General features: G+C 43.6%; 1 protein-coding gene across 1 annotated transcript in view; it reads left to right on the top strand.

The window, feature by feature from the left end:
- LOC130107348 (receptor-type tyrosine-protein phosphatase gamma-like) overlaps window positions 1–13,378 on the top strand; it is a 441,957-nt gene extending 428,579 nt beyond the window's left edge. Inside the window, exons 23-29 of the mRNA XM_056273898.1 lie at window positions 3,072–3,165; window positions 3,546–3,622; window positions 4,708–4,836; window positions 5,106–5,252; window positions 5,604–5,746; window positions 9,009–9,144; window positions 10,028–13,378. Of these exons, the coding sequence (XP_056129873.1) occupies window positions 3,072–3,165; window positions 3,546–3,622; window positions 4,708–4,836; window positions 5,106–5,252; window positions 5,604–5,746; window positions 9,009–9,144; window positions 10,028–10,177 (876 nt within the window). The 3' untranslated portion in view covers window positions 10,178–13,378. The remainder of the gene's footprint in view (window positions 1–3,071; window positions 3,166–3,545; window positions 3,623–4,707; window positions 4,837–5,105; window positions 5,253–5,603; window positions 5,747–9,008; window positions 9,145–10,027) is intronic.
- Window positions 13,379–14,326: the final 948 nt, after the last annotated feature.

The raw sequence follows: 14,326 nt of genomic DNA, 5'->3' as shown, positions 1-14,326 counted from the left end.
TCGGACTATCGGGGTTTCGGACTAATGGGTCGGTGGAACAATAGTTGATTCCCATGTTGTTATCCATAGATCAGCGTTTCCCAACGCAGTCCTCAAGGAACCCCTATCCTGAAGATTTTCACTGTAACTCTGCATAGGTAGCCCTGCTTGTACTTACTCAACCAATCATCTCACAGCATTTAATTATGCAAGGTGTGCAACAGCTGACATAATTCCTTGCTGATTGGTTGAATAACTACAAACAGGTACCTACTGAGGGTTGCAAAGAAAATCTGCAGGATAGGGGTTCCTTGAGGACTGGGTTGGGAAATACTGCCATAGATGTTAGCCAGTTAGGTTATTGTCCATACCTGATTCAACCGTGGATAACAAGTACATCAATTAATGAATGAAGAAATCTTGGTGTTTACTTGCCGTTGGTGCTTAAAGTGGAAATTGACAACTTTTTTTGCTTTAACTTATCCTTATGAAATAATGACACCATCGGCATTTAGATTGGTTCTCTATAAACATCGCTTTCACTAAGCAATTCTGTCTTGTCACCGGGCACGATCTCGCGGGAAAATGAAGGCTCAATTTACAGCACAAAGGAAGTGCGTCAACCATTATGCAACTAAAATAGGAAGAGGATGGCGCGTTTTTTTGTTTTGTTTTTGCGTTTTGGTCGGACGTCCTTACAGACACAAATGGCCGTGTCTGCAGGTGGGAAGTCGGACGTGGGTATTAGTCGCTGCACTAGCGCCTCCTCTGGTCGGTCTGGGCGCCCCCCCCCCCCCGGGTCGGCAGAGAGGGGGTGTAGCAGCGACCGGGACGGCTTAAAGAGAGCGGGGTAATTGGCCAGATACAATTGGGGAGAAAAGGGGGGAAACTGAAAAAAAGAGGATGGCGCCTTTGTTTTTTCCTGGTAGCCTCTTTCTATTCATCGCTATATGACAAATGTGGAATATTGCACAGGCAGTTCTGATGACACACTACATAGCGTGCGCTATATTTTAGTTGCATTGAGTGTCCTACCTGAATTAACTTGTCTTTCGATTTCTAGAGGGCTTTCTTCCCGTTAGCTACGGTGGCTAACGGAAAGAAAGCCCTCTAGAAATCAGTTAGCTCAGCTACCGGCCCTACAGCCACCGGCCCTACAGCCACCGGCCCTACAGCCACAGGATACTGGATCCGTATCCAGTCAGGCTGGCTGTCAGACTGATCCACTTGTTCATATGAAAATCAACGGACAGAAAATATGTTATCACCGTCCCCGTTGTGCAGTTTTGTTCATTTAGTAAAAACATAAACATGCTACCAAGCCAGTTCGACTTTCTCAACACACGCTAAAGAATTCCTATCTGCTTTCATGTGTCCATTACAGACTAAATAAATTAACAAACTCACGCCGTTTCTATTTTCTTCCACCCCGACACCAACCCCTGCTGTAGCTACTTGTTTGTCTGAAGCTAAAGTGTCATCACTATGCAACGCACATACTTACAATAGCTTTTGCCTGTTCTTAAATTTAACAATGAATGTCGAAACATGCTTTAAGGGATAGGTTAAGTGAATTATAACATCAGAAATATCAGCAATGTTTGGTGGAATTTAATGTAAGCATAGTTTTGTGTAAAAAAAAAATCAAAATAGAACTAAAGTTTTAAGTAGAAGGAAGGCATAGGAGAGATGACCAGCAAAGTCAACTAGGGCAGCCTCCTCCAGCTGTAATATAATGTCAGTCCACCCATCTGTCTAGCCATCTCACTGCAAAAGAACAACAGACAGCCATCCATTTCATCCAAAAAAAAATTTTTTTTATCCATTTAATGGGTAGGTTTTCTTTACCCGGCCGCAAGGGAGGCCAGGGCCAATTCCAGCATACTATAGGTTGGAGCAAGAAGATAATCTGATTAGATCATTAGACCATCATGGGGCCAGCACACAGACAACGTAATTATTATCATTCCCATGCATAGGTCTGGGCAATTTAGTCTCCAGTTCCCCTAACATGCACAAGTTTGGGCAGTGAGAGGAAACCTGAGCATCTGGAGGACACCCACGCAAATACAGGAGAACTTTGTGTGAAACAACAGTATTTTTACAGAATGACAAACAGCAGGAAAAAGCACATAGACCAGAGAGGGCAGGCTGCCACATTTAGCCCCATACATGGAAAAACCTACTTTACTGCATGTGGTGTTTTATTTTCCAGTGCAGGTGATTTTCTGAGATCAATTACATGAATGGTAATATTTGCAAAACAACATATTCAAATGAGGGATTTGCATGTTTAGATTGCTTCCAGCTGTGGTAAGCTTGGGAAAAAATAGGTGGTTTAGAGTAGAGAAATAGAGGGGAAAAGAGGATAGAGGAATACAGGGGTAAAAAACTGCAATGGACGTGATCAGTGAGAAAGTCAATTATATATAGCTTGCCTGTCATGGACATGTAAAGAATGACAGATGAAATGAAAAGATGATACAAGGGAAAGGCCAATGAACAGAAACACTGGCTCATGTTGCATTTTGATCTGATTTTGCTGATGTGTCCTCGCTATCAGGGCTGTCAGCTCTGAATCGAGGTCTGCATAATACCTACTTTCCATATAAATTCATTTTAACATGAAGAAAGCCAACAACTTGGCATATTACATTACACATACAAAATAATATATTTACATAATCTCCTCCCAATGTTATGTACTGTTGGTGATACCAGATGGTAAGAATTCATCAAGACAAACATGCAAAAATAGACAGGGCTTGTATTTTATTTGCTAATTTGAGAGATGTAATCCTCTGTGCACCATGTTAGTAATTATGTTAGTTAGTTTTGGCAGTTTTATGCAAATGGTACCGTTCAAAGTCATTCTTGAGCATGCAAACTTTCTGCAGAGAAGACCCTGAGAATATTAAAGGTCAGAAGTTTGTAACAGTTAGGCATCAATTCAAATATCATAAATAATTCAGATGATTCAAACTGTTTCTCATTTATCTTTCATCCAAAGGATGGAATGATAAATGATAAACAGTTTGTAAACGGTTTGTAGCTCTCTCTTTCCCTCACCGCTATGTCTTTTCTTTTTGCAGTTGGTAACACAATGCAATGCGAGATTCGTGGAATGCTTCAATGCTCAGAAAGAGTGCAACAAAGAGAAAAATCGAAATTCCTCGGTTGTGCCATGTAAGTCTCACAATGATTTTGCATTTTATAATGTAAACATGGAGTTGAACTTTCTGCAGCAACAGTAAACAAAAACGGACTCTAACTCAAAGCAGACAGTTGGAATAAGTGGAAGAGGTTTGAGTTAACTTTGCAAATATTCACCAATTAAGTTAATTGTGTATGTATTCAATAGCACGGTAAAATATCAAATATATTTTGCTTACCCTTTTCGTTCTTTTGTTCTGTGTAACCTTTCTATGGCTCTGAAATGACCCGTACATGCCAACATTGTCCTCACATTTTGCCAATCAGCAGCATGTGGGTGTTTACTTTTAAATGTTTGTTTCTGTCTTATAGTGATTATTCAGTTTCTCGCTCTCCCTTTGTTTCTGTCCTAGCGGAGCGTGCACGGGTGGGACTGGCACCTTTGCCCGGCATAAAAGGCACAGATTACATCAACGCCTCTTACATCATGGTCAGCCTCGCCACATCTTGTCTGTCAGTCATTGACTTAGTCTCTCAGGGTTACGGCAGGTCAAAATACATTCAGTCAAATTTACCATCAAGTTTTAACGTACAGTTTCATACAAAGTTCTCACTGGAGGCACTTTGCTGTTTTTCCTACATTACAGTCCTGCAATACGAGTCAGGGAAAAGTAATATGCTGTTTGCTGTGCATGAAAATGTTGCTGTGTTGTCATTGGCTTCATGATTTTGTGTCCCTTTATTTCATTTGCGTCAAGTAAAATAACAGTAGTCAAAAATAAGTAAACTATTAAGAAGACTGTCGGGGCATCCGGGTGGCGTGGTGGTCTATTCCATTGCCTGTCAACACGGGGGTCGCCGGTTCGAATTCCCGTGTTACCTCCGGCTTGGTCGGGCGTCCCTACAGACACAATTGGCTGTGTCTGCGGGTGGGAAACCGGATGTGGGTCTGTGTCCTGGCCGCTGCACTAGCGCCTCCTCTGGTCGGTCGGGGTGCCTGTTCGGGGGGGAGGGGAACTAGGGTAAATAGCGTGATCCTCCCACGCGCTACGTCCCCCTGGTGAAACGCCTCAGTCAGGTGAAAAGAAGCGGCTGGCGACTCCACATGTATGGGAGGAGGCATGTGGTAGTCTGCAGTCCTCCCCGGATCGACAGAGGGGGTGGAGCAGCGACCGGGACGGCTCGGAAGAGTGGGGTAATTGGCCAAGTACAACTGGAGAGAAAAAGGGGGAAGAAATCCAAAGAAAAAAGAAAAACGCGAAGAAGACTGTCTAGGAAGGCAGCGATATTATGCAAAGAGCAACACCACTGTTTCCTCTTTGCCTGTGTAAAGCTTTAATATGATGTTTCTTTAGCCCCTTACAACCCAAGTAAAGTCCAAATGTACTTATCATGATGAATAGCGAGCACATCAGCAGCTAATAGCAGCATTTTACAGTAAGATTTTCACATTGAAAGTGCACGTAAGTGAGCACAATCAAGTTCAAAAGTGAGTCTTGTGTAAATATGGATGTAAAGTTCACTTGTCAGACGTCGAGCTAACGTTCATATTGACCTGTTGCTGTGACCCTGCAGGGTTACTACCGGAGCAATGAGTTCATCATTACCCAGCACCCCCTGCCTCACACCACCAAAGACTTCTGGAGAATGATCTGGGACCACAACGCACAGATCATTGTCATGCTGCCTGCCAACCATGGACTGGTAGGCAACGCGCACACACACGCACACACAAACTCACATTTGTTTTTCGGTACTTGTTAGGACCCACATTGACTACATTAATTGCCTAGCCCCTAAGCCTAACCACCAGGACTGCCTAACCTTAAGCCTAAATCGGCCAAAGTGTAATAACTTTGTAATGTCCTCACTCTTTTGGTTAAAAACTCAAACTGGTCCTCACGAATATAGCTGAGCGAGAACACACACACACTCCCTGACAAACGTTTTTATGACTCTCTTGGCTCTTTCAGGCAGAGGATGAGTTTGTATACTGGCCTAGCAGGGAGGAGGCCATGAATTGTGAGGCCTTCACCGTCACCCTCATCAGTAAAGATCGACTGTGTCTGTCCAACGAGGAGCAGATCAGCATCCACGACTTCATTCTGGAGGCCACACAGGTTTGGCTGGGCATATGTCTCTTTGTATGTGTTCAGTATAGAGAGAGAAAGAGACAGCGAGATTGTGTATGTGTGCGTATATCTGAAATGGTTTGTTTAGAGTCTGTGGGTGTTTTGTTTTTTTGTATATAACAATTTATATTCACATGTATTCCCACACAAACTAAGAACATACAAGTACTCACAAACATGGCCACTTGGTCATGACACATCAATTCAGTGCAAACTTGAACACAAATATCAGGAAACAGATGGTGTGTGTGTGTGTGGCAGTGGTGGGGCTGAGTGTAAAAATAAAAAGTACTCATTAGTAGTAGTAACTAACAATCTCTCTCTCTCTCTCCCCACCAGGATGACTATGTGTTGGAGGTGCGTCACTTTCAGTGCCCCAAGTGGCCAAACCCTGACGCGCCCATCAGCAGTACCTTTGAGCTCATCAACATCATCAAAGAGGAGGCTGCGACTCGCGATGGGCCGACCATCGTTCACGACGAGTCAGTACACCGCTCACTTCACCCTCCCCTCTGTCACCCCCTCGTCGTTTACCCGGGCCAGAGACCATGTCTCCCTTTCTGGGGTTCAACCGCATGAGAGCTCATGGCACAGCTGGGAATAATAGCATCAGTGGGCCCCTCGCTGCGCTCGTTTGTTATCTCATCTTAAACGCTCTTGATTTGTGTCACACCGGCTGAGAATCGTGGAATTCACCGGGAATTCTGAACATCTCTTCCGGTTTCAATCAGTCCTTGATTTATTGAATCCCAAAATGCAACCTGGGTTAAGAGAACTGTAGTATGTTTATTTTTACTTATTACAAACACAAGAGAAGAACTTTGACTGACTTACAGTTTTATGTATTCGCCCAGAAATACATTTATAATTCATGTGAGACCAGCTGGGGATCTTCTCAGACAGATGCGGCTTGGCAAACGCCAGCATCAAGTGGCTTATGCTAATATTGACAAAGGGAGAGGACATTTCATTGCGTAACATACAGTAACATTTCCTCTTATGAGACATGGTGTTTTCCCTGGTGGTCGAGCTTGGCATTTCCTTTGTAAGATTATATTACAGTACATTACACACACACACACACACATCAGAACTTGTACTTCACTACAGAAAACATATTCTGGTTAAGTGCTTCTGATGGCTTCAGCATTTTTTTTTCTTTGTCATTTCTGGACCTGTCCTGATCAGGTAAACATTGTCCATGTTAATTCAACATGGTGTATCTGTCAGTGCAAAAATGAAAGGCAATTTTCTTCAGTTTTTGTTTCACTTTGTGTCTATATACGCATAGGCTTTTATTAGCTAGGTGTAGTTTTGCCAAAGTACATATATTGCTGTCCGGGGAAAACCTACAAACTTGGCAAGTTTCTTATTATTATAAAAGCCGGATGTATACGTACCCCTTTAAGGCTCGTGAACAATTTATTGTTCCTATTGTTGAACAAAGCATGTGAAGATGTAAAATGGTGAAATAGTATAGCGTCATGGTTTTTGCCTGACAGTGTGTAACGACCACAGATGACTAGACTCGCTAGCCCTTGGCTAACGGGGCAGACCCTTTAGTCGACTGGTTAGCGTAGTCGGGCGACCCGGGTTCACATGCAGGCTCCAGCGGATTCCCAGCATCCCCCTAAATTCACTACATTGGTGGCAGAAGTGGGATGGTTAGACCGTGAGGCCATCGGAAGCACGTGTGCCCAGAGGCATGGGGGAGCATATATGCTGAAGCGAGGGGACGCGCTTCCCGAAGGAGGGGGGTAGTGTAACGACCACGGATGACTAGATTCGCTAGCCCTTGGCTAATGGGTCAGACCCTTTAGTTGACTGGTTAGTGCAGTCGCCCATGGTGCAAGAGACCCGGGTTCACGTCCCGGCTGCGGCGGATTCCTGGCATCCCCCTGAATTCGCTACAGGAGGCGATATGTGGTAGGATTGCCGGTGTGTTAGGTGCACCATCTTAACAGCAAGAACGTCTTCATACCTCATAGTGCATGCTAACATAGTAAAGATCTTCTCTGGGAAGCAAATCTCTATTCCTTCAAGTGACAGATGACCCCCCCCCCCCCCCCAAAAAAAGAATCCCTCTGGCAGGTCCCTCAGAAATATCCTATTAGAGGTAATGGGGGTGGTGTTAGTATTGACACATATTAGTGTTGTTGAATGACATGCTAATCCACAAGCTCTGCTCATGTTTATTCATTAGAATACTGAGGCTTGCTTGTCGCATCCTCAAGAAAGTGACTAATTGAGCATTTCATCTGGTTGCCATGGCACAACTAGCTCTCAGACACCAAAGAGACTGTCAGTTAGAAACCTGTCCTAATTGTCTGCGTGCTTATTATTCACCCAGGCGTGGTTGTTAGCCAGTGTACCGCCATTGCGCTTTACAGGGCTGCTAATAGAAGAAGAGGCCCTCAACACTGTGAGAGACCCCCACATTCTCTCCGAGGATCCTCGCACGAAGACAGGTTGCCGTTCCCGCGTAGCCACTCTCTAATCAGTCTTTCGTTTTAGAGGTGGCGTGTTTCATCTGGATGGGTCCTCTGCTCTCTGTGTTGAGCCACCGTCCGGACAGCCGCAGTGTTCAATAGTGTAGGTCTACAAAGGGAAGGCATAAAGAGAGTGTTTTGGAATGAAGTGAGAGAATTTCAACAAGTTTTAGTTTGTTTATTTATTTATTTTTACTGTGATAGTCTCTCTGGGAATAGCCAGTCAGCTTCCGTAGCGTCATATTGAACCTGAACCTGCGTGCAGACTCCCGCAGAATAATTTGGAGTCTATTGGGCTAAAATGCTAAAATCATTTATTTCAAAGCGCTGAAATATCCCCAAATAAATTTCAGCCTCGGAATCACTAGAACTCCTATTAACCGGTATTCAGTTTTAGTTTTTGTTGTTTCTTTTGTCAACCTGACTTTTAACTGCCCAATGTGAACATGATTTAACGTGTGACAGTACTAGCATTACAGCTAACTGACGCAGACTGGTCGTGACGGTAATGAATATTAAAATATACAGGCGGTCTCAGCAGGACTATGTGTTATGACAGATCTGATGCACCGGACAGTAATATATATGCAGTAATATATGTAACTTCTTTAACATTTACAACAGCTTCAAATTAATGGATGTTTGTTGAGTTTTAGCTGTCAAGTTAGCAACGCTGCCTCAAAGCATTTTTCAGCATTCAGGAATATAACATCATATGAGGGTGCCCTCAAACTCATGAATATTTCAGTGAACACATCGCAATGGCAGTTATTTTACACAAATGAAGGGGAATGGCTACCTCTGAACAGTGTAGCAACTTTCATAATATTGCTTGACAATTAAGTGGATAATGATAAAAAAAGAAAGTTATTTGCTGATATGAATGGCTGTTTTTGGGCGTTGCTCCGAGTCTTTCTGCACCCCCCATGTTAAAAGGTACCGATGCAGCTGAGTGAACGTTACCTTGCTTCTCTTTAGAAGTGCTTTGGCAAAACCTAAGACAAGAAAGGGCTCCAAGGTGGAAGTTGTTGTCCTTGATGGGAATCATTCAAGCTAACAAAAAACTGCCACCACACTGCACAGTTACATCACAAATCCTTCAAGCCTACTTGAAAGCAACACAGATTAAGCCTATTTTTTTTTCCTTTTTGGATTTCTGATTCCAGGATTCTCTTTAACATCGCAGACAAGGAGAGACATTGTGTTGACTGTTTAGATTTATGCTCACCTTGTTGCCTTGTGTTTGCTTGCTCAGGTGGGGTGCGGTGTCTGCAGGCATGGTATGTGCCCTCACCACCCTGTCGCAGCAGCTGGAAAGCGAGAACGCTGTGGATGTCTATCAGGTGGCCAAGATGATCAACTTAATGAGGCCCGGGGTCTTCACAGACATTGTGAGTTCGTCAGCTGCAAGTCAGACAGTCACCAACAGGGGATGCTATGCCCCCTCTTCTCTGTATGTTTTTTATGGAGTGCTGGTTTTGATGCTTGTGAAAAGCTCTTTAACGTGCATATTTACCTCTTGGTAGCTAGAAAATTAGCCTTGTGACTGGAAGGTTGGTGGTTCAAATCCCTGTACGAGCTGTGTGGCTTTGCAAGGGCAACGCTGTGCTCATGAATGTGTGATATGTGAGCTGTATTCAGTCGATTTGCCTGGACAGATGGTGTATAAATGCACAAATGATATTCAAATTATGCATTCTACATATTATATTTATATTTTTTATTATACATGCATGATGCACAGTGGAACTATAGAAATTAATAATTTTGTAATAGAACAGGTCGTTTTTTATCTGTAATCATTGCAGGCTGACAATTTTTGTCAGTTCATCTGGTGTTTTGCACTGCAGACAGTAAATATTAATTATTATTCATTTTTCAGTGGCAAGCCCCTTCCCTGCTCTAACTCTTTATCACCTTTCAAAAGAAAGAGGAGAACCAGTGATGCTGTGACATCATACCTGTGAAATTATTGGTTGTCTTTTTTCTTCTTTTTTTTTAATCTACAAACAGTTTGAAGTACGTACAGTATTGAAATATATATGATAATAAAATAGGCGATCCATTTCCAAGACAATCCAAAAGTGGATTTTAGGTGGCCGTGTTCATTTTACGGCTGTCATCACTGAATTGAATCAGCTAGGTTTTGGTGCATCATTGATACCTACAAAGTGTCCAACCTTATCATATCTCCCCCCCACCCCACCCCACCCCACCTTTCCTTTCTTCTCTCATTCTATTTCTCCCTCCACCTGTGATTCCGTTTGTCTGCAGGATCAGTACCAGTACCTTTATAAAGCTCTACTGAGCCTGGTCAGCAACAAGGAGAACGGCTCGGACCTTCTGGCCAGGGACATTAACGGAACCATGGCGTCCATGTCCGACCAGTCGGACCAGGCAGAGAGCATGGAGTCACTGGTCTGAGGAGATCCTGGCGCTCTGACAACCCTACAGGGCCGAGAAGGGAGGCACTTAACTTTGTAAAATGTCAAGAAACTATTGTGGACAAGAATTTTCAAGGCCTTTTTTGCCAGACTCTTGGTTAAGATGAATAACCTGATTACTTTTTTACACTGATAAAAAAGTTTTTGATATTTATTTTTTTTCGCCATTATATGTCTTAATGTCCTCCTACTGAAGGGTTTGCACCTGCGTTTTTCAGTTTCACAATGGCGACAGCGACGAGAAACACTTTGTCTTTTCTTGTTTGCACTATATAATGTCAGTGTTACTGCCTATACTGAAGCTGACTCACTCGGCTTTTCCTCCACTCCTGCTCTGATTTTTTTTTTTTTTTTTTACATTCCATGACTATGGCCCTAAATCAACTGTTTCTGTGAAGAACCCCCCCCCCCCCAGCACGGTGACTTACTTTTTAGACAGCGGACGGGGAAGGCAAGAAATCCTCCTATCCATCGCTTGATCGAATACTCCCCATAGACTTCTGTGCTTATCTTCATGTACCACTCGGTCCGGGCGCGGGTCTCGGTTCTTCTTCGAGTAGCCCTTGTTTTAAGTTGTTCCTCTTCTCTTTGTTTTGTCTCTCGTCTCATTTTCCACACTAATGTCAAAGTACCTGAGGTGGTGTAACAACTGCTGCTGTGAACTTTTATCACGACATATAAAATTCATCTTTATAATTATGACTTGGTGATTTTGTCTCTCGCGGCCTCCGACCTTCAGGCCGGTTGATTTCCACCGGCCGCCCGCCACCCAACTCGCTCACATATGGTGATTGGCTCCCTCTTCTGAAATGGACCCCTTTTGCCCTGTCCCATTATCGTATGCTGCTAAGTCATCCAAAAAAAAAAATCATAAACACATTCTCAGGCACATGTACACACACACACACACTCACAGACCAGTACAGAGATTTTTCGACGTCGTCACGACTAAGGAAACTTCTGAAGTGTCTCGACAGATAATGCAGCAACTTGCCATTCCTTGCTTTTAGGAAACGAGAGTTGTGCGAGTCGCTCTCAGTCACGGCTCACTCTTAGAGAGGTGCAAAACACTTGCTCCAATCTCCAAAGGCCTTGTGTATATAGTTTTCCGCTCAACGCTTCTGCTCGAGTTTGTAGTACCGCCGCTGCTGTCCCTGCAGAGGCGGCCGTGATGGTTTGTGGCCTACGCCAGGACAAAGCCGCTGTGCTCCTGGAGTCCGAACGTAATGTACAGTTTTATCCCTTCGGTTGCGATGCCCTCGGATGTGGACGCATTCCGGTTTCCTCCGATTTGTCCGGATGGTATGATTTCAATCTCATTTTTTTGAAGATGTACTTTTTTTTTCCTTTATGATCGATGGTGTAAGATGTACACGTGCGACTTGCATTTAAGTGAAAATGTGAACAGGAAGTTTTTACACAGCACAACGTCATTATATTCAGACTCATCTCTGTCCGACGTCTGTTGGCAAAAACGGCGGGGCTACATGACGTTTAAGTTTTAACTTTTACCAAAGACTCAAATCCTTTCCATGCAGAAAAGAGTTAGAGCAATCTTTTTCTTTTTTTTTTATGTTTTTTTTTTATCCCTTCCCCCGGTCCATATTCCACAAATTCTCAGCCAATAATCCAGTCACGGTCACCAGTATCGTTTTCTTCAGACACTCCCAATTGTGGGAATGGTTTTATTTAAGGGTTGCATACAGCGGAAGAGCGGCACGGTGGCGCAGTGGTTAGCGCGGTCGCCTCACAGCGAGAAGGTCCCGGGTTCGAGCCCCGGGGTGGTCCAACCTTGGTGGGTCGTCCTGGGTCGTCCCGGGTCGTCCTCTGTGTGGAGTTTGCATGTTCTCCCCGTGTCTGCGTGGGTTTCCTCCGGGGGCTCCGGTTTCCTCCCACAGTCCAAAGACATGTAGGTCAGGCGAATCGACCGTACTAAATTGTCCCTAGGTATGAATGTGTGTGTCTGTGTGTTGGCCCTGTGATGGCCTGGCGGCCTGTCCAGGGTGTTTCCCCGCCTGCCGCCCAATGACTGCTGGGATAGGCTCCAGCATCCCACGACCCTGAGAGCAGGATAAGCGGTTCAGATAATGAATGGATGGATACAGCGGAAGACATACTGAAGGATAGAAAAAGGATAGAAAACCAAATTTTAAAGGAATGCTGCATAAAACACTTTGTACTTTCTTTTGTTTCTCCTGCATTATATCTCATCTAAATGGGCCACCATTGATGAATTATGTGTAACCACGGGATGAGTATGGGATATACTGAAAGCTTAACACGTTCTCCTGTCCTGGGCTTCCGCCGAGGACACCGTCACTACCCGAATCAAGTGTTGTGTGTTGCCTTGGAAACGTAGACACAGGTGTGCTGTCAATAAGAAGTGTATATATTTTGTTGCTTCTGTAACCAAGCCTTCTCTGGAAACTTTTGTATCAATTCACTGTGTCAGAGGAAACATAGTATAATCTGAATCATCCTGATTTTTTTATTTTTTTGCATCTCGGTTTCCGCCATCGTTTTTATTCTCTGCAAAAGAAATGTTTTGCAATCCTTTTTTTTTTCTAATAGCAGTCATCATTTGTGCATTTCCTGTGTTCACTTCTGCAGATTTATTCCTGCAAGATTTTCATGGGCGCACAGACATTTCTGGTATGATTAATCAACGGAACGGTTATGACAGAATTTTAATATTTTCATCTGTATCTGTGTATTCTATTTCTTTTCTTTTTTTCTTCCTCTGTCGTTTAAAATCGCCTCGCGGCACTGCTTTTGTGTTGAAACGCGTGGAAACCAGGTCTCTGTGCATTGAGCTTGTGGTTGTCATCACATTCCAGTTTTTGCAGTTTCACGCCTCCCATTATCTTTCAGGCAGTGATTGTGATATTACAATGTTAATCCTTTGTTTTGGGATTTTTATTTTTTCTCTCTCCATCCTCTGGAGGCAAGAATTCTGTTGTCTAGGTATACAATGGATCGGGTCTCTCTTAAGTCACTGAATTATTTCCTCCTATTGATTCGTTTTGAACAGATGGCTGTTCCTCCCTCTTTTGTAACATGACGTTAGACAACAAAAAAAAGTTTTGTTTTGTTGAAAGCTATATCAACGCATTCTATTATAGTGTTATTTAATATGTAAATGGTATTGCTATACATAAAATAAAATATGGGTTTTGGTGTAATTTGGTGCAATCAAATGTGCAGTGATGTTTACATAGTTCGGTGTAACAGATTTATCTTTCTTTTTTTTATTATCTTTTTACACACACATTAATCAGCATTTCTATAAGTGTGCCAGCGTTAGCCAGCTGGCTAATTTTCGACTGCAGTCCTTTGGCGATGATAACATTACAGAACAAAGACGACAAGATGCCAGAAAGACCGTAACAAGCGAGAATTCTCGAGAGAAAGAAAGAGAGAGAGCGAACACGAGCCATGGATGGCAATGGGAAACAGCAAAACATCAGTACAATAACACAGCAACAACAAGACACAGCCAAGCAACACTGACCACAGCCACCTTTTGATACACGCAGAGCAACAATAAACAGTCACTGGTGGACCCCGGGGGGGGGGGGTATTGCCCCCACCCCTGGTGCCCCCATGTTTGAAAAAAAAATGCCGCAAAAGTGCCCTCTTGGATGTCCCTATGGTAGATAAAAACATGATATAGGGCCCTCTAGGGTGCCCTTCAGTGTACAAAATGTGATTAAGTGCCCTCTAGGGTGCCCTTTAGATGTACAAAACATGATATAGTGCCCTCTACGGTGCCTTTCCAGTGGGCAAAACATGATAAAGTGCCCTCTAGGGTGCCCTTCCAGTGCAGAAAACGTGATTAAGTGCCCCTTCCAGTGGACGAAACGTGGACTTTGTGTACGCTGGTGCCCCGCCGCATCCAGCTGGTGCCCTTTTTTATTTTTTTCCGCCCCTGCCCCTCAAACAGCCGGAGTCCGCCACTGTAAAAAGTAGACATGAATAAAATACAATAACCATTATGTTGATCTTGATAAAATGTTAAAAGATGCAGCTACATGTTGGGGTTAGTTAGGAAAATGGTAATAAACACCTAACACAAGTCATGCAACACACCGTTGCAAGACACAAGTACAGAAGGACACCAAATAGTAGT

This window comes from Lampris incognitus, chromosome 2 (assembly GCF_029633865.1).
Source record: "Lampris incognitus isolate fLamInc1 chromosome 2, fLamInc1.hap2, whole genome shotgun sequence".
NCBI classification, from domain to species: domain Eukaryota; kingdom Metazoa; phylum Chordata; class Actinopteri; order Lampriformes; family Lampridae; genus Lampris; species Lampris incognitus.
This window is presented reverse-complemented; position numbering and strand designations above follow the sequence as displayed.